The sequence below is a fragment of the Pseudorca crassidens genome, chromosome 1 (assembly GCF_039906515.1).
Source record: "Pseudorca crassidens isolate mPseCra1 chromosome 1, mPseCra1.hap1, whole genome shotgun sequence".
NCBI classification, from domain to species: Eukaryota; Metazoa; Chordata; class Mammalia; order Artiodactyla; family Delphinidae; genus Pseudorca; species Pseudorca crassidens.
The window spans coordinates 82,435,021-82,456,925 of record NC_090296.1 but is presented as its reverse complement, the minus strand read 5'-3'; the positions used below and the strand labels follow the sequence as shown (position 1 = coordinate 82,456,925).

Below are 21,905 nucleotides of genomic sequence, written 5' to 3'. Positions count from 1 at the left end.
CAGAAAGAGAAAAACAAATACCGTATGCTAACACATATATATGGAACCTAAAAAAAAAAAGTGCTTCTGATGAACATAGGGGCAGGACAGGAATAAAGACACAGACGTAGAGAATGGACTTGAGGACCTGGGGAGTGGGTAGGGTAAGCTGGGATGAAGTAAAAGAGTATCACTGACATATATACACTACCAAAGGTAAAACAGGTAGCTAGTGGGAAGCAGCTGCATAGTACAGGGAGATCAGCTCGGTGCTCTGACCACCTAGAGGTGTGGGATAGGGAGGGTGGGAGGGAGGTGTAAGAGGGAGGGGATATGGGGATATATGTATACATATAACTGATTCATTTTGTTATACAGCAGAAACTAACACAACATTGTAAAGCAATTATACTCCAATAAAGATGCTAAAAAACAATAAAGAAATGAACAGATTCAGCAAGCAGAGAATCAGTAAGGACACAGGTGAACTAAACAACACCTTCAATCAAGTGGATATAATTGACATCTGAAGACTACTTCATCCAACAACAGCAGAATACACATTTTTGCAAGCTTACCTGGAACCTTAAGCAAGATAGACCACATTCTTGAACATAAAACAAACCTTAACAAATTTAAAAGAGTAGAAATCATACAATGTCCATTCTCAGACTACGAAGGAATTAACGTATAAGTCAGTAACAGAAGGATATCTGGAAAATCACCAAATAAGTGGAAGTTAAACAACACACTTCTAAATAACGCATGGGTCAAAGAACAAATATCAACAAAAATTAAAAATTATTTTGAAATAAATAGAAATGAAAACACAACTTATCAAATGTTGTGGGCTACAGCAATAGTAGTGCATAGAGGGAAATTTATAGCATTAAATATATTAGGAAAGAATATCTAAAATCAATAATATAAGTTTCTACCTTAGAAAACTAGGAAAAGATTCAATCCACAGCAAGGAAAAGAAATAATAAGAATTAGAGTAGAAATCAATGAAACTGAAAACAGGAAATCAACAGAGAATATTAATTAAACCAAAAGCTGGTTCTTTAAAAAGATCCGCAAAACTGATAAGCCTCTAGTCAGGACAACTAAGAGAAAAAAAAAAGAGGACACAAATCACTAACTATCAGAAAGGAAAGAGGAGGTATCACTACAGATTCCATGAACATTTACAAGGATAATAAAGGAATGCTATGAACAACTCTACATCCACTAATCTGATAACCTAGATGAAATGTATCTATTCCTTGAAAGGCACAATCTGCCAAAACTCACACAAGAAGAAGAAAACAATCTGAATAGGTCTATATCTATTAAAGAAGTTGAACGGATAATTAATAACCTTCCAAAATAGAAAGCACACAGATCCAGCTGGGGTTTACTGGTGAATACCACAAAACTTTAAGTAAGAAATTATACCAATTCTCTCCAATCTCTTTCAGAAGATAGAAAACAGAAAATACTTCCTAACTCATTCCAAGAGGTCAGCATTATCTTAATCCTAAAACCAGACAAAAACATTACCAAAAAGGAAAACAAACAAAAATACAGACATCTCAAATAAACACTGATGCAAAAATCCTCAACAAAATATTAGCTCATTGAATCCAACAATGTATAGAAAGAATTATACATCATGACAAAGTGGATTCAACCCCACTATGCAAGGCTGGTTTAACATTAAAATATCTATTAATGTAACACATCAAATCACATGATCTTATCGATATATTGTGAAAAAGTATTTGACAAAATCCAACACCCATTCATGATAAAAACTCTGTAAACTGGGAACAGTGGAGAACTTCTTCAACTTATAAAGAATATCTACAGAAACCCTGAAACTAATATAATTAATGGTGAGAAACTTTTAGTTTTCCCACTAAGATCAGGTACAAGGAGGCAAGGATGTCCCTTCTCTCACCATTCCTTTTCAACATCACACTGGAATTTCTAGCTAATGAAGTAAGACAAGAAAAAGACATAAACAGTATACAGATTGAGAAGAAATAAAGCTGTCCATGTTCACAGATGACATGATCATCTATATAGAAAATTTGAAAAAATCAACAAAATAACTCCTGCATCTAATAAATGATTTATAGTAAAGTTGCAGGATACAAGGCTTATACACAAAAGACAATCACTTTTCTATAAACCAACAATGAACAAGGGATTTCCCTGGTGGTCCAGGGGTTAAGACTCTGTGCTTCCACTGCAGGGGGCAAAGGTTTGATTCCTGGTCAGGGAACTAAGATTCCACATGCTATACGGTGCGGCAAAAACAAACAAACAAACAAACCAGAAGTGGAATTTGAAATTAAAAACCATTTACGTCAGCATCCCCCAAAATGAAATACTTAATGCGTAAGTCTAACAAAATACGTACAAGATCTGTATGAGGAAAACTATCAAACTCTGATGAATGAAATCAAAGAAATAAATACAGATAATCCATGTTTGTAAATTGGAAGATTCAAGGCTGTCACATGTCAGTTTTTCCCCAGCTGGCCTATAGATTCAATGCAATCCCAATTAATATCCCAGCAAGTTATTTTGTGGATATTAACAAAATGGTTCTGAAGTTTACATAGACAGGCAAAAGACCCAGAATACCCAACACAGTACTGAGGGAGAATAAAAGTTAGAGGACTGACATTATCTGACTTCAAGATCTTCTATAAAGTTACACTAAGAAAGACGGTGTGGTACCAGCAAAAAAAAAAAAATAGGTCAATGGAACAGAATAGATGACTTTGGTTATGGCAGTGACTTTTAAGATATATCAAAGATTCATGAAAGAAAGCATTGATAAGCTGGGCCTCATTAAAATTAAAAACATCTACTCTGAAAAATAAAATGTCAAGAGAATGAGAAGACAAGTCACAGAGTAAGAGAAAATATTGTAAAAGATACCTGATAAAGGACTGATACCTATAATGTACAAAAACCTCTTTTTTTCTTTATATGTGTCATATTTTTCATTCATAGGTTTCTTCTTTAGATAAAATATACAAAGAACTATTAAAAAATCAACAATAAGAAAATAAACAACCTGATTTAAAAATGTGCCAAGGACCTCAACAGACACTTCCCCAAGGAAGATATACAGATGGCAAATCAGCATATTAAAAGATGCTCCACGCCATAAGTCACCAGGGAAATGCAAGTTAAAAATACGAGATACCACTACACACCCAGTAGCATGGCCAATATCCAGAACACTGACAACACCAAGTGCTGGGGAGGACACGGAGCAACAGGAAACCTCATTCATTACTGATGGGAATGCAAAATGGTACAGCCACTTGGGAAAACAATTTGGCAGTTTCTTATAAAACTAAGCATACCCTTCCCATATGATCCAGCAATTGTGCTCCTTGGTATTTACCCGAGGGAATCAAAAACATGTCCACACAAAAACCTGCACACAAATGTTTACAGCAGCCTTATTTATAATTGCTAAAACTTGGAAGAAACTAAGTTTGTTTATCTATTCAGTAGGCTCAATGGATACACAAACAGTGGTATATCCAGACAATGGAATATTACTCAGTATTGAAAAAAAAAGACATGAAAAAACCTTACGTGCATATTACAAAGTGAAAGGTTACATACTGTATGATTCCAACTATATGACATTCTGGTAAAGGTAAAACTATGGAGACAGTAAAAAGATCAGTGGTTGCCAGGATCTGTGTTTGGGAGAAGGGAGAGGTAAGGAGGGAAGAACAGGCAGAGAACAGAGGATTTTTAGGTCAGTGAAAAAAGTCTATATGATACTATAATGATGGACACATATCATTATATATTTGTCCAAATCCACAGAACGCACAACACCAAGAATGAACCCTACTGTAAACTATGCACTTTGGGTGATTATATGATGTATCAATGTAGGTTCACCAACTGTAACAAATGTACCACTCAGGTGGTACTTACCACTTTTTGGCCACATATTTAATTTACACACACATGCAAGTGTGTGTATGTGTTTATACATATAGCTTTACCTAATTCTTTTAATAGCAGCTTAGTATTCCATTGAATGGATGACTTAATTTAACTAGTCTGATTTATATATATATAGGCTTTTCCCCACCTTTTGTGTTACAAACAATACTGCATAAATTATCCTTATACATATTTATCTTTAATACACATGTCCAAGTGTATCTATATCAGAAATTGCTAAAAGTAAAAATGCTGGATTAAAAAGTTTGTATGCTTCAATTCAAAAAGCAATTTAAATGGATATATCCAACTCGAACCACCTACTCAGTATTAGTAGTGTCTTAAACAGGAAAGAAAGTTTAATAAAAATAGTTAATGACTGAAGAGGTTATCTCATTCCTGGCCTTGTTTCCTGCAGTTTTGAATTTTACTTTCATTAGCACTTTAATCACATGGTAGGAACATAAAGAGAAACAGAAGTATTTCAATTTTAATTATGTTGTAGGACTAAAGGACTGATGTGGGATGAAGTAAGATTTCTGGATTACTTTTTTTTTTTAAAAAGATCTTTATTTTTGGCTGCATTGGGTCTTCACTGCTGCATGCAGGCTTTCTCTAGTGGCGGCGAGCTTGTGCTACTCTTCTTTGCGGTGCGCAGGCTTCTCATTGTGGTGGCTTCTCCTGTTGTGGAGCATAGGCTCTAGGTGCTTGGGCTTCAGTAGTTGTGGCTCGTGGGCTCTAGGGCACAGGCTGGATTACTTTTGCATGATTATAACCTCTCCAATGTTTTTTTTTTTTAATTTTTATTGGAGTATAATTGACTTACAACGTGTGTTAGTTTCACATGTACAACAAAGTGAATCAGTTATACATATACATATATCCACTCTTCTTTTTAAAGTGTATTTTTGACTCATTTTGGGTCTTTGTTGCTGTGCGCAGGCTCTCTCTAGTTGCGGCGAGCAGGGCCCACTCTTAATCGTGGTGTGTGGGCTTCTCACTGCGGTGGCCTCTCTTGTTATGGAGCATGGGTTCTGAGCGCACAGGCTTCAGTAGTTGTGGCCTGTGGGCTCAGTAGTTGTGGCTCGCAAGCTCTAGAGCGCAGGCTCAGTGGTTGTGGCGCACAGGCTTAGCTGCTCTGAGGCATGTGGGATCTTCCTGGACCAGGGCTCGAACCTGTGTTCCCTGCATTGGCAGGCGGATTCTTAACCACTGTGCCACCAGGGAAGCCCCATATATCCACTCTTTTAAAAGATACATGATATCTTTTCATGAAGAAAATACAAAGCTTTATTGAGCACTATAGATGAGCTAAATAGAAGGATATATTATATATTCATGGAAAAGAAGGCTAAATTCTTCCCCAAACTAATATACAGATTCAGTGCAATTCAAATACAGACTGCAGATGGATTTTTCAACAAACTTGATATGCTAATTCTAATTTTTTTTTTTGGCCACACCCCATGGCATGTGGGATCCTAGTTCCCCAACCAGGGAATGAACCCACACCCCCTGCACTGGAAGGTGGAGTCTTAACCACTGGATCACTGGGGAAGTCCCAAGCTAATTCTAAGTTCTGTGGAAGAGTAAACAGCTCCCCCACCCACCAACAAAAAAGAGAAGAAGAAAAAAGTGGTAGATGCACTTGCTCTACAGATATTAAGACTTGCTATAGAGTTAAAACATCCTATAGTAAAGAAGACAAGTGGCACTGGTGCCAGGACAAACAGACCAACAGATAAGAGAGACCAGAAATAGAAACTTGATATATGACAGATACTACGGCACTGCCTATCAGCAGGGGGAAGGATTCAATAAGTGGTGCTGTTAACAATCAGTAATCCATATGGAAAAAATAAAAGTGGAACAAAAATCAGTTTGTTTTACGAACAAAACTGCAAAACTTTTAGAATAAAATCAAGAGAAAAATCTTTCAGATAAGGGTGGGGAGGAGTTTTTAAAAACACCACCACGAAAAGAATGATAAATTCAATTGTATTATATTTTGGAACATCTGTTCACCAAAACACCATAAAAAGAGTGAAAAACCACCATAAACTAGGAGATACTGGCCAAAAATAAAATTCAAAAAGAAGTGTCACTGAAAATTTTATTACTCAATAACAAGTTATATAAGAGTATATGGTTAAAATTAGTTTGTAATGGAATATTCAGCGTTATTTCTCTAACCTCTCAAATGCTCAAAATATCTCTCTTATAGTCACAGAACACACGAATCTTATAGACTAATTTGCCCAAGAGCCTTTTTATAGCACATCAATATCAAGGGCCCATTTCTGTACACCCTAAAGAAACTCTTGCACAAGAATAGCTGAGGGGCAAGAAAGTTTGTACTAGCAGTATGCCTAATATCAAAAATATGGAAACAACTAAAATATCTACTGGCAGAAGAAAAAGAAGTGGTAGAATTACCAAGAAAAGCATAAGAATGCTAATAAGCAAACACAGTCCAAGGTAAAGGTCACCTCTAGGATGAAGGCAAGGGAACAGGATTGGAGGTGCTCTTTTTTAAAAGTTTTTTGCTTTCTCAGGTATTCATTACATGTATTATTTTCTATGTATTAAATACATCATAAACCTTTGATTGTAAGACCATAATACATGTGGTCTTATTCATCTGCAGTGAAATGACCTCCAGGAACTTGAAAGTAAGTGAAATTGAGTAAAAGAACTATAATGGCCTCCAGGCCTATTAGATTTAACTAAAACCTGACTGAGAGCACTAGCAGTTTGAAAGAATGTACCTAATCCATCAAAAGGATTTAAGTAGTCCACGGAAGCACAGAAAATGAGCCAAAGACAAACACTGACAATACCTGTTTAAGCACTGCTAGAGGGAAAAACCTAAACTAGTGTTAGGTGACAATTCTCCATGGGTCTCACTTCTGCAGATACAGTGAGTAGAGGTACTATCTGCCTTTGCTTCAGACTATCTTTTCAAAGATGTGTGAATAGGGAAACCCTTGAAAGATATAGTATCTCTCCTTCGAAGTTAGGTTTGTTTAGTTAACGAGTATAACAAAGACACTGTGCCCCTCCCTGGCAAAAGTCAGGCAGGATTATCGCCCATTATAAAAGACTGAGGTTCCCCAAAACTCAGGGTTCCAATATTGGGATGCAAACCCACTGAGTGTGCAATATTCACCTGAGCAGCTTAGCACCACCCCCATGGGACTTGGGAAGCAAGGGGAACTGACACAAACATGAAGCTCATGCTACTCTATTGTGCTGTGAGTAACAGTCCTTTGTCTCTGACCTAGCAGTCTTATGTCTTCTGGCAGCATTCATATAACTTGCTAGCTAGGGTTAAATCTCACACTCTTCATATTTCTTGACAGCAACGAAGTAGTCTAGTCCTTTTGGCAAGGCTATTCCTCTGATGTAGGATGCTTCCAAGGTGATGCTGTTAGCATTTATTCATCTATTCTTTCATTCAACAAATATTTACTGGGTGCTTACTCTATCTTAGGAACTTCTAGATTCCTGAACGTATCAGTGAACAAACAAAAAAAGTACAAATAGGAGACAAATTATAATCAGGAAATAAGTGTTATTAAGAAAAGTAAAATAGCATAAGGATACAGTGATGGAAGGGTTGGTATTTCATTTAGAGTGCTCAGGGAAGGCTTCACAGAAGAGGTGACCTGAAGTAAGGAGCAAGCTCCAGGAACATCTGGAGGAAGAGTGTTCCAGATAAAAGGAAGAGCAGATGCAAAGCCCTTGAGGCATAGATATTCTTAATATACTTAAAACATAGGAGGTCGAGGTATTAAGGAGCTTGTGAGTGAGAAAGAATAGAAAATAAATCTGGAGAAGCCACGAACAAAATCATGCACAGCTCTGTAAAACCTCTGTATGTTGTTCTAAATAGGATGTTAGACTTTTATAAAGTTTTGAACACATTTGATTTGTATCTTTTTAAAGGATCACTTTGGTTACTGTGTGAACAGATTATTAGAGTGGATGGGAAGGATAAGAGTAGAAGTAGGGAAATTAGAAGACTATAGCAGTAAGAAATGATGAACGTCTGAGAAATATACTTTGAATGTAGTGCTTACAGGGTTGCTCATTGACTGCTGATATCTACAGTAAGAGATTGAGAGAGGAACGAGTCAGGATAGCTTCAAGTTTCTGCCCTGAGCAAATGTATAAGTGATATACCATTTACTTATATGGGAAACACTGGCATTAGACTTAATTAGAGTGGAGGAAGGGGGATAATCCCAACTGGAGTTCCAATTATGGGAGGACCAGAGAGGCTGAATGAGTACATGCTATTAGCCTGGTACTTGCCCAGGTCATTATGATAAGTCCCCAGCAACGTACATAGCCTGAGAATATATGTTTCTTGCGACCTTAAGTAACCTAATTAATCATATCTATTGGCAGGGAACCTTTCACAATCTGTGTCTAACTTGAATATTTCAAACTATATTTATTTATTTGCTGTGGTATGGCTGTATTGGGACTTGCTGGAAGAAAAATTCCCAGATGATCCAGAAGGTTTTTTATTTTCTCTTTACCCCCTGCCCCCATATTCAAGTTTTTAAGATAAAAACAATTAAATTTTAGGTTTATGCAAGAATGCGAGGGCACACACTGCTGAATTGATCAAGTCTGAATTTCATTAACCTTCTACCTCCTTTTTAATAAATCTGTAGTTCTACCTAAACTTCTCTTCAGTCTAGAAAAATGAAGTAATTCCTCTTTCAGTGTAATTCCTGTGTCCTTGATAGTCTCCTTTGGGTCTTTATCAATTATTCTCTCTGTCCCAAATCTTTAACTTCTCACTTTCTTTAATCCTTCAAATTTTAAACATATTTATTTCCTTGGCCCTCCACCTTCTAGCTCCACCTGCTGTCTAAAGGAAGGCCTCTGTAGTCAAACTTTTGAAAGGAGCTCAGACAAAAAGAAAAAAGTTGTTTCTTCTACTGTCATGAATGCCTCCTAATCCCACTGAAACTATGCTAGGGGTAACAATTACCTTTACAGAGATGAATCCAGGATTCATCCAGGTCCTTTATTGGACCATGTAATTGCAATACATTAATTAACTACTCCTCACTTACCTTTTTAACTCTCCTTCTCAGGCTTCTGAGACATTATTGCCCTTTCCTAGTTCTCCTATCTGTGTGACTGTTCTTCTTCAACACCCTGTCTTTTAACATTTAGTGATCCTCAGTGTTCCAGCTTTGAATACTATTCTTCTTACAAAGTAATTCAAACTTCTCTCATAGTTTTAATTTCCATCGTTAGATAATGACTCCCAACTTTAAGTTCAGTCCATATCTCTCCCTGAGCCTCAGATTTAGAAACAATATTTGAAGAGACAATGGTGGAGAAATTTCTAAATCTGTTCAAAGATATCAGCCAGATTCAAAAAGCTCTATAAACCCAATAAAAAAACCTAGTACCTAGGCATAGCTAATAAAACAGCAAAAAGCCAAAGATAGACAGTATTTCTCAATAGCAATGATGGAAAAGTGTAGACAATGGTGTGACATCTTTTAAAGTGGTGAAAGAAAATAAATGATAACTTAGAATGTGACAGTCAGCAAAACATCCTTCAAATATGGAGGAAATAAAAGATGTTTCCAGAAAAACGACAATGAAGATTCACCAACAGCAATAAGCAGCCAATGATCCTACATGGTAGTACGGTAATAAACAAGGGATTAAAGAACAGCCAAAAGCATAAGTAGACGGATAAACTGAAATCAATGTTGACTGTTTAAAATATTATTTTGGGAGGTTATAAATACCTACACACAGAATGAATTTCATGACAACAACAACACAAACGGTAAATGAAGAAGAGATAAATGGCATTAAGGTATTGTAGGATCCATGCATTTTCCAGAAGTGGTTTAAAAAACAATCAATTTAGGGTAGATTCTAAGGAGTTAACAATGCGTATTGTGACCTCTAGGATTACAATAAAAGCACTGAACTGTATTATTAATTATCTAATAAAAAAGAAAAATTAAGTAGTTAAATATACCTGAATAAGTCAAGTGGAGGAAATAATGAACAAAGAAAAATGGGGCAAACAGAAAACAAGTAAGATGGTAGATTTATACTATATCAATAATTGCAGTAAAAGTAAGGAGACAAAATACTCTAAAACACAAAAACACCCTGAGAAAAAGACGAAACCCAACTGCATATGGTTTAAAAGAGACATCTTATATATGACATATAAATGTTGAAAGTACAAGGATGGGAAAACACACACTGTGTAAACGTTAGCCAAAAGAAAATATCAGACATAGTAGACTTTTAGGCAAAAAGTATTACCAGAGATAAGGAAGGATATTTCATAATGACAAGAGAGTCAATTCAACATAAAGGTATGACAATTATAAAATTACAAGCAATAGCCTCAAAATATATAAATAACTGATGGAATTAAAACAAGATGATTCTACCATCAAAGTTGGAGATTTTTAAACATACCTTGCTCAGTTACTGACAAGCAGATTTTTTTAAAGTTAATAAGGATAACAAACCTGACCTAATATATAGAAAGAACACTACACACAACATCTAAGAATATGAAGTCTTTTCAAGTGCACATGGCACACGGACCTTATGTTGAGTCATTAAATAAGCCTCAACAAATGTTAACGAATGAAATCATTCAGAGTATATTCTTAGAATATCTGCAATAAAAAGAAAAGTAGAAAACCCCAAATGTTTAAAAATCAATCCATTTCTGAATAATAATGAAAATATGGCATATCATCATTTTGCCAATGACTAATGTCAGAAGCAGGGTAGTACACAGCAATTGACTGCACTATTCATTCAACTTCTAGTATGTTTGAAATTTTCCATAAAAAAGGAATAAAAACCAAAATCCTGTAAAAAGACTTTCTAAAAAGAATTAGAAAATCAGCATAGTCCTGTATCTGTTAAAGAAATCGATCTGTAGCTCAAAATCATCTGATAAAGAAAATTCTGGGCTCAGATGGCTTCACCAGGAAATTCTACCAAACATTTAAGAAAAACAACAAATTTAAACTTTTCCACAAACTGCAAGAAAGAAACACTGCCCAATTTGTTTCATGGAGTTAGCATACCTTGATTACAACACCTGCCTGGGATTTTATGGGAAAAGAAAATTATATGCCAATCTCTTCCATGAACACAGACATAAGAATCCTAGATAAAGTATTATTAAACCCAATTTTATGTGTGCATATGTTTATATGTGTATGTATAATGAGTATTATATGGCAACCAAGATGGGTTTATTCCAAGACTGCAAGGTTGCAAACCAATTATTACAATTTACCAATCAACAGAATCAACAAGGAAAAAAATCAGAATCATCTCAATTACTGCAGAAGCATGTCATAAAAAACTTAGTGATGTGGGAATAATAGATAGATACCTTAATCTGTTAAAAGGATCTATGAAAATATACAGCAAATATCATAGTTAATGATGCATGCAATGAATATAGAAAGCTTTCCCCTGAGATAAGGAACAAAATAAGAAAGTCAATCCCCCATGCACTAGAAGTCCTAGCCAGTGTGACAAGAAACAGACATTTAAAAAATTTACAGATTTTAAGTACAGAGTTAATAAATTAGTTTAACAATGTCTCTGGATATAAGGTCAATTTACAAAATATACTTATAATAATTAATAACTAAATAAACTTACAAAAATTAAATACCTAAGAATAAATCTAACAAAAGATGAATGAATTTACCATTTCATGGATTAGAAGATTCAGTATTGTCAAGATGTTAACTTCCTCCAAATTAATTTATGAATGCAATACAATGTCAATCAAAATTCTAGGAGTTTTGTGGAAATTGATAAGCTGATTCTAAAATTTACATACGTCCAAGAACAACAAGATCTTAAAGGACAAAGCTGGGGGACATAACTCCCAGATCCCAGAAATATTATATAACTACTGTTATTTTAAAAGTGTGGTACCAGTATAAAAATAGACAAATAGGCTAAGGGAACAGAACAGAGAATAGAAATAGATCCACACACATACAGTCACATGACAAAGCTGAAAATGCAATGCACTTGTTTCAGAAAGCTAGGATTTTTTACTATATGGTGCTGGATCACTGGCTATCCAGATTTGGGGGTTGTGGTGCAGGGAGGGAAGCCTTGACCTCAATCTTATACCACTTACAAAAATCAAACATGAAAGAAAAAATAATAAAGTTTCTAAAAGACAACATAAAATATCTTCATGGCTTGGTGAGGATACTCAAAGATTTCTTATACATGACACAAAAAGCACTAACCACAGAGGGAACGATCACTAAATCACTCTTCTATTAAAATTAAGAACTCTTATTCAGCAAAAGACATTATTAAGAGAGTAAAAAGACCACCAGAGAAAAGATATCTGCAATATATATATCCAACAAAAGACTTATTTCCAAAATAAACAAAAAGAAAATGGCTATAAATCAATAAGAAAAAGACAACTCAATATTAGATGTGCAAAATACTTGAATAGGTGCTTTACAAAACAGAATTTCTAAATGGTCAATAAGCATATAAAAAAAGGTGCTCAAAAGCAGTAGTAATCAGGAAAGTATAAACTAAAATCACAATAAAATACTACTTTACTTCCACTAAGTGACTAAATTGGGGAAAAAAAGGGGGAGGGGGAAAGGGGGGGTGCAATACCAAGTATTCAGGAAAATTCCCACGACTAGTGGGAATGTAAACCTGGTACACCGCTTTGGATTTTTTTGTTTGTAAGTAAAAGTGACACTCCATAAAAATGCACTGTGTTTAATCTGTGGTTCCTTGTGTCTTCTGGCACATGAATGTGTACCCAGCTTTGCGAAACAACAAACAAGATTTAAGTCCAAGGTGGTTTGCAGGACATAAAACCCCCGACAGTCTGGCTCTTGTTCTCTTTGCCTCTCTTTTTCACCCTCCATGTTGTTTTCCCCCTAGATCATGCATACCTCTGGCTCATACTGTTCCCTGCTATGGACTAAATGTTTGTGTCACCCCTGCCCCCCCCAAATTATATGAAACCCAAACCCCCAGTGTGATGCTATTTGGAGATGGGGTCTTCAGGAGGTAATTAGGTCATGAAGGGTGTGGTCCTGGTATGATAGGATTAGTGCCCTTTATAAGAGACACCAGAGAGCTTGCTCACTTGGGCGTTCTCTGGCACTGAGACAAAGCAGCTGTCTGTAATCCAAGAAGAGAGCCCTCACTAGGAATCAACCATGCTGGCACCCTAACCTTGGGACTTCCAAGCCTTCAGAACTGGGAAAAAACCTGTTATTTAATCCACCCAGTTTATGGTATTTTGTTATGGCAGACTATGCTGACTAAAATTCCCTCTGTTTAAAACATTCTTCCCCTCGCTCCTCCTGTGTTTCCCCCCCCAATTTTCATCACCAGCCCCACCCTCTTCAATTAGTTAACAATTTTTCTCATCCTTGAAAAGTTCAGGTGTATCTTAAGAAAAAACACAAACTCTCATCTTCCACAACGACTTCAATACCCCTATCCTGTGCTCCCAATCACTATGAGCACGTATCTATTATGCCATCATAAACTCTTTTAGAACAGAAACTATGGTTTACGTTCCTCTGTATCCCTCTACTAGACAATGAAAATGTAACTAACACCTTTCCCCTTTATCATCAAAAAATTTAAAGTCAAATTTATGACTCAATTATTAAACCTGTTTAGGACATTATGACATATATGTATTGTCTCATTCCGGATTTGATTCATTATAAATCTTATTCTCCTGGGTTTCTGTTGTTCTTTGACTGGTAAAGGGCAGATGGTCCTAATGTTCTCATCTAACACATCCGATTTCTATAAATATGAATAATATATTGAAAAATATTTATTTTCTCACCTGATTGGCTTGGCTTTGCAGGTAGACTCTTCTGGCATTCAGATCTTCAAAGGGAGAAGGTCTTGAGCTTCTGTAAGGCTCACTGGTTATAACTGTCTCTTGCTGGAAGAGATGATCTTTCACTAGAGAACTGGAAGTATCCGCTTCAGCTGCCTAATGGGAACAATCCCCAAATCATTAGTTACCAGAATGTAAAAAACAACAACAAAATAAGATACCTTTACTCTAACAAAAATTTACCAAATCAGTAAGTATGTACCATGACCATCAATGTGTATGGCAATTCCCCAAACTCAAATGTGCGTTAGGAAGCCATGTCAAAATAAAATAATATGAATTAAAAAAAAAAATCAACTTTATAAGCAAAATGGACTTTCTTAAAAAAAAAACATAGGAAGAATTAGAAGGCTATCCATGCCAAGTGAGAAAGATATCTAATTACAATAAAGCTGTTAATTATAACTAAAAGTGATATATGTACACAGAAAATGAAGAAATTATGAGGAAAAAATACAAATCAATAAAATTGTTACTTTGCAAGTTTTTTTTAAAGAACTTTTTTCTTTTTACACAGTACCAAGGATTGTGCTGTGTGATACGAGGGATCGAAGAAGGAAGACAGTAGTCCACGTAATTTTAAAAGTAATTGAATGAGTGAATTAATTAATTAGCCTGAACTTGCTGATTATTTAGAAGGATTCAAACCATATACAAGACTCAGTGAAGGAGATATGTTCAATCAATGACAGTCACTAACAAAATGCTTTCGGAATTTCATAAACAATATTTCTGTGAAATAAATGTTGAATAAGTGAAACTTAGCACATTACAAAACAGAAAGTCCTGAAAAGGTTTTGTTTCTTTTTTTTATTTTTTTAAGAAATGAGATAACTCTTTGCTATTATTTTTCCCGTTAGTATATAATTATTTGGGAAGAAAAAGTGACAGCCAACTAAAATTACAGAAATACCTTTACTGGCTCACTCTAAAGTAATTTAGAGTAATCATTATAGGGCTAATAATTTTAAAGGTAGAAACATTTACAAGCTTTTTTATAAAAATAAAAAACATTAAAATTTGGTATTACTTCTAATATTAAGCAGTAAAGTTCATAAAAGTTATAGCTAAGATATTATAAATTTATAAATGCATGTTCTGGTCATTGCTCTGAAACAAAGAAGCTTTGTGACATTTAATTTTTCTGGAACTCAGTTTTTTCAATTAAATAATTATAATACCTATACTGTTTTATGACATGGATTGTCATAAGGATTTAGTGAGATGGTAATATATGTGAAAATGCTCTGAAAACTAAAAGCTGTTATTTTATCAGGAAGCAATTAAACTTTAAAAAATGTATCTGAGAGTCTATTGTCACTTAAAACTACATGTGTCAAACCCAGTTAATTGCTATTTTTAGCTAATTTTCCTAATAGTTATATCAATGTGTTATGACAGTTAATGCTAAGTTATTGGAAAGGAGGTGGCTAAATAATGGTATTCAGCAAACATTCTTTCAAAATTAATGATCAAAATTCGGGAGAGTAAAAAGAATTCAGAAAAAAAAAAAAAAAAAGAATTCAGGAAGCATATTTATTTGTTCCAGGGAGTTTTCAAAATAAGTGACCCAAGTAATTGTCAAAAATCATAAGCAAACTGAATAGAAGAAAACAACAATAACAACAAAAAGGTTTAGAGAAAGGGCCTAGGTTGGAACCTTGTCTTATCCAACTTGGGTATGAAATTTAAGCAATTAACTTCTCTAAATCACAGCTCCTTTTTATTATAAACTGGGTATAGTATTTGTATTAAAAATCTCAGGGTTAGTTGAGATACTCAAGAGATTAAAAACTATAAACAAGCATAAACTGTATTAGTAGTGATCATAAAGTAATTATGCTTTTAATGGTGACAAGTATTTTGATCAGGTTGTCTTTACTGTATTCTAATCTAACTGAGAAATCATTTAAGAATTGTAAAATATAATAAAGCTTACTTAAAAATCTGTATCTTAACAAATACAAAATGTTTACATGACCCAGTGTTTTACTGTACTGACTGAGGTTAATTCTACTTACATTAAACAGTAATAAATTTCATTTTGATTAAAAATAAATACATTATTTTTTAAAGGGAAATATCAAAAGTATTGTTTCATTATTAAACAAATAAAATGTGTATAGTATTTGGGTAATAAATGATTTAGTTCAACTTAAAAATGCTTACCAAAATACCTGGAATTAACCTATTAATTAGAAATACTGGGACTTCCCTGGTGGCGCAGTGGATGAGACTCTGCGCTCCCAATGCAAAGGGTCCAGGTTCAATCTAGATCCTACATGCATGCCGCAACTAAGAGTTCCCATGCCACAAAGAAGAAGCCCATGAGCCGCAACTAAGACATGGTGCCATCAAATAAATAAATAAATATTTTTTTAAAAAAGAAATATTTCATACTTCACAGTGAATTTATAACTATACACCTAAATGTGTCTCAGCTAATAAAATAACTAAAACATCTTTCAGGTGTCTGATATGGTAAAAATAAACAAACCAACCCTCACTGTTTGAAAATGTAGAGTCTACAATCTATAATAAGGGACATATTATACATGAATTGTGAGAAACTAACATTTTTAGAGAATCCTAAACAGGAAAAGACCATTTTCCTACTACCTATGTCTCTTTCAGCAAGTTTAAATTTAGGTGTATATTAAGTTGACAAAGTATTTAAAAAAGTGGTGATAAGGAAAATGGTCATTCTCATTCACTGCTTATTCTATACACAGGAGGAAAATCCGGACCAACCATTTCTGAAAAGCAATTTTAGTAAAATGTATCAAAAGCTTTTAAAACATTCACACATTTTGACCACTTATTCAATCTAGTAAAGAAAAAAATTGTACTAAATGGAAAGAGCTTTAGGCACAAAATATTTTTCTCAGAATTCTTTTAATAGTAAAAATGAAGAAATAACCTTAATGTCCTAAATTAAGGGAATGGTTATGTAAATTATGGTATGCCCACTTAATGGAATGAGTGGTCATTTGAAATTAGATTTATGAATAATACCTACTTTGTGGAGAAATGTTTAATGTTAAAAAATCAGTATATAAAATTTTATTTATAGTATTATAACCATAAAAAGATGAAAGGTTAAAAGGATATAAAATGAATGTTAATATTATTCCTTGATGGTATGATTAGGAATGATTTTCCAATTTTTCTAGAGCTTATTTACGTTTATAAGGGTGATTTCTTTTAAATCTAGGTATATACTTTCCCCCCTTCTTTTGATATAGAGTCATAATATTTAAAAATACAATACAATTATATTCTATCAAAATAGTCAAGTAATTCAACTGACTAATGAACCAGTCACTTGCTTTTTGGCATAAGTAGATTCCTCCCTCCACCCGCCCCCCCCGCCACTCTGTATTTGAGATAATAAACTGAGACATTGTTCAACCCTTGCCCTAAACCCTTCTGGATTCATGCAGAATATCTCTTTTGGTCAGTAAAATAAAATAATTTTCTAAACAAGCTAATCTTCTGAGTGTCTTTCAAATCCATTTTCTCTTCTCCATATCCACTTACCTACTCTCTTAATGCAAGCTCTCATTATCCTTTTTTGCCTCTCTTATTTTAGTAGGTTTCTAAGTGATCTCCTTGTTTCCAGTCTTGTGAAAAGGCTAGGCGTGCAAATCTGTTGGTTTTTCTACTCAGAACCCTTCTAAGGTATCCAATTATCAAAGCTCTATTGGGGAACCCTGTACACACTGGAGAATAGAGGGCCGAGAATCATTATTGTCTGAGGAACGCTTTCAAGATACATAATTTACACAATCCATAGAAATGGGCTCTCTCACCCCAGAAGCACTGAGGTACAAGATAAAGTCCAATTTTATTTCACAGGAAAAAGAAACAGACAACAAATACATGAAAAGAAGATGATGGACTTCAATTAAAGACTTAAAAATGTGATGACAATTTTTTATACGGACTAGAAAAGATGGAAAATATAATAATACTCAACACTGGCAAGGGTATGGAGAAACAGGATATTTTGCACTGTTGGTGGGAGTGCATTTTTTCTTTGAGAAAGTCATCGTATATACAGATACATACACACACAAATAATCATCGTAGCACTCTTTTTAACAAAAAAAGAAAAGGAGAAAACATCCTATGGCTGTATCAGCACAGGACTGGTTAAAAAATTATGGTATACATATATGATAGAATTCTAAAAGCCATTAAAAAGAGCTGTATGCAGTACTCACAAGATATTGCTAAATGAAAAAAAGCTAGGGACAGAACTGTCAGTATGACATGATCCTATCTGTCAAATTGATAGGATGGATGAATAGGTATTTTAAAATTTTATCAGTTTAAGGAAGGATACACACCAAACCACTGATATTTCCCTTAGGAAATATTTTATATAAAGGACTATAGACATAATAATATAAAGGTAATAAAGTGAATATGTGTATACTTATCACCCAACTTAAGAAAGAGAAATAACCAAGACAACAAATATTATATTATCAAGACAACAAATAATAGCATCCCCCACCTCTACCACTTGGATAGGTAAATATTATCTTGAAGTAGTTGTTTATTTTACAATTTCTTACTGTTCTTTACAGCTTTACCACATAAGTATTATTCCTAAACAATATTTAGTTCTAGATGCTTCTGAATTTTATTTGACTGATATCATGCTATTTGGGACATTTTGGAACTTGCTTTTTTTGCTCATTTTTTTTCATGAAACTTATTCATGTTGATATATGTAGCAATAGCTCACTCATTTTCACTTCTTTGTAGTGATGATAGCTAACACCTATTAAGCATTTTCTATGTAGCAGACATTGTCTCAAGTACTTTACATGGGTTAACTCATTTCATCCTCACAACAACCCTTTGAGCTAGTTAGCATTATTATCTCTCTATTCCACAGGAAGAAACTAAAGCTCAAAGACATTATGTAACTTGCCTAAGATAAAACACTTAATTTTTTGCTCTTTCAAACAAGGGTGCTAAGAACATTCTTCTACAGGCCTCATGATACATATATACAAGAATTTTTCTGGTACATACCCAGGGGTGGAAATGCTAGATTATAAGATACACGTATGCTCTGATTTATAAAATAAAAATTATTTTCCAAGGCGGTTTTAACAATTCATATATCCACAAGCAATGTTCTATATTCTCACTAAGACTAGGCATTATCACAACTTTCACTCTTATTTATGGATATGCTATTTAATTTCTATGATAATGGACTAGTCTTACTAAAAATTACACAGTGTTTTCTTTTCATGAACAAGAAATTTCGAGAATGAACAAAAGAACTAACAAATGAATGCATAGGTTTGTTACTTTACCATAGCTCCTACTCTACTGTTTCATCATCTCTTTTTGCTTCAGATGTACTGTTTCTCTCCAGTACTGTCTAATATTTCACACTTCTGATTCTTTGTACATGTCATTTCCTCTGCCCACAAAGACTATCTTCAATTTTTCCACTAGAAAAACTCCTTTTTAGAGTTTGGGATTAACATATACACACTACTATATATAAAACAGATAATCAACAACGACCTACTATATAGCACAGGGAACTCTACTCAATATTCTGTAATAACCTATATGGGAAAAGAATCTGAAAAAGAATGAATGTATGTATATGTATAACTGAATCATTTTGCTGTACACCTGAAACTAACACAACGTAAATCAACCATACTCCAATATAAAATAAAAATTAAAAAAAAGAACTTAACATCAGCCATAAACACCTCAAAAAGTCTGTTAATCCACTCCAAAGTTACTCCCTCCTCTGAACTTCCTCAAAAATACTTATATCTATCACCCTATATTCTAAGTGTTCTTTTATTTGTATTTTTCCCGTGAGCCAGTAATGACTTTCCCTCTGTTTTATTCCTAGAGCTTAGAACTACACCTGACACACAGTGAGTACCCTATAAATAATCAGTGATATGCAAATAACCACAAGTCAGATCACATTATATTAATATAGACCCTTGGGAGTAACTTTGGCAATAGAAAAAAATGTAGAAAAAGAACTCCTTAAACAACAATGAAAAGTCTTCACCCACAAAAGAAATAATTTTAATAACTGTTAAAAGTTCAAATTACAAAAAAAATTCTTCACACACTCCCCCGTATGGAATAGCACCTATTATTATTTGACTTGTATCTTTCTAGACTTAATATATATATGTTTATAGTCTATGTATAATTTGATTCCATTTATATATTTAGGTCTATCCATGTAGTACTTTCTTTTACCACAAAACATACCATGAACCTCTCCCTGTGTCAATATATAAAGGTGTACCCTGTGCTTTAAAATGGTTGCAAAGAAGTTCAGTATTTGTATATGTTATGTATTCTGTAGGCAAAACTCGAATTAGGGGCATTTAAATAGCCTCCAATTTTTTGGTCATATACATTTCAACACACCTCCTTATAAATACATCTTGGTGCACTGGTAGTATTATTTCCTTAGGATTAATTCCCATTAATACTAGAGAGTATAAGCTACCCTCTAGCAAACTTATGAGCCCTTTGAAAACCTCTCAAGAAAGACTATTTCCTCACATCTCTACCCACACTGGGCCTTATCATTTAACTATCTCTGCCAAACTCATATAAGAAAAAAATTTTAATTGTTATTTTATAAAAAAGATTATTTGTACCATTTCCACTATTAAAATTAATAGTAGCCAAAACATTTTTTAAAACTTGGATCAGACTGAGTAAAAAGTATTCTGGCTTAGTCAAACTTGAATGTTTTTTACTGGATTAAAACTCTTTAAAAGTAACAATTACTATGGGAAAAGGGGTGTAATCTCAAGTTAGGTGGTGGAAAATGCCAAAAAATCTTCCACAAGAGCAGAAAATCTAATGTATGATACGCACAAAGGATGTACATACATTTGCATGAGCTCCAGCTTTTAAAAAGTTGTCTATAGCAGTAATATACATCCACATTCAATGCTTTTAGTACTGTGCTGGCATTGGCTCATCTGTATTACCTAAAAAGTAAACCATGCCAATATTTCATGTACAGTGGAAATCTGTTCCACTCTCAGAGGCTGGTATAATATTTATTCTTCTATGGTTGCTCAGAGATTGTTTAGCTTTTTATTTCTCCAAGACTATTACAGCAATTTTGTGTGTAGAGGCAAAAGGATGCTGTATAAAGTAAAAGGATGCTGTATAAAGTAATAAAATAATTCTAGCTGTAGTTCTCTTTCAGAACATAAGTCTAGATGACAGCTGTAGAGAAAATAAATACAGATTTTGCTTTTCTCCTTCCTTTGTCCCTTCTCTCTATATTAATTCTGAGGCAGAGAAAACAGCATTGTTCTGTAAACTTTTTAAAATGTATGATTCCCAATAAACAATATAGTGCGAAAAAACCTCACAGTCTATCAGTTGTTCCAAACTTTCATTCTTGTAGTTGTATTATCACGAATCACAGGTTTGAACGTGTGACTGGCTCATATTCAACAAGGGAAGTTTTAAATAATTATATTATTAGTTTACTTTAGCATGATGAAAAAATTTTAGATGTTCTTTGATAAAGAAATCTTATATTCTAGCATTGCATATGTTAAAAATGCTATCAAAGCTATTCTTTTGGTATTTAAAACTATACAAATTATGCAAACTTAGAAAGCACAGAAAAGGAAAAAAATGACTAACAATTCTACAAGCCCAACAAAATCACTATTTACACTTTGATGTATCACCCAGTAGCAATGCATTTTATATTTGACCACCAATGTCTCCTATTCTGTTTGCTAGATTTCTTTAGTTACTTTTTATTAGTTTAAGAATAAACTAAACCTTGAATTTTCAATTTTGCATGTCTATGAGCTTTTTCTAAAAATACTAATAGCATATATAGTATTTTGTTTAGGCAACCTGAACACAGTAATCAGTGATGAAATAATATGGAAGGCATACGAGAAAAGTACCAACATATAATGTCCAGAAAAAACAAAAAAGAAAA

General features: G+C 33.9%; 1 protein-coding gene across 1 annotated transcript in view; it reads right to left on the bottom strand.

Moving 5' to 3' along the window:
* The window catches only part of SPRED1 (sprouty related EVH1 domain containing 1), a 118,639-nt gene that overhangs the window by 15,541 nt on the left and 81,193 nt on the right, over positions 1–21,905 (bottom strand). The window contains exon 5 of the mRNA XM_067742453.1: positions 13,850–14,002. Within this exon, the coding sequence (XP_067598554.1) occupies positions 13,850–14,002 (153 nt within the window). The remainder of the gene's footprint in view (positions 1–13,849; positions 14,003–21,905) is intronic.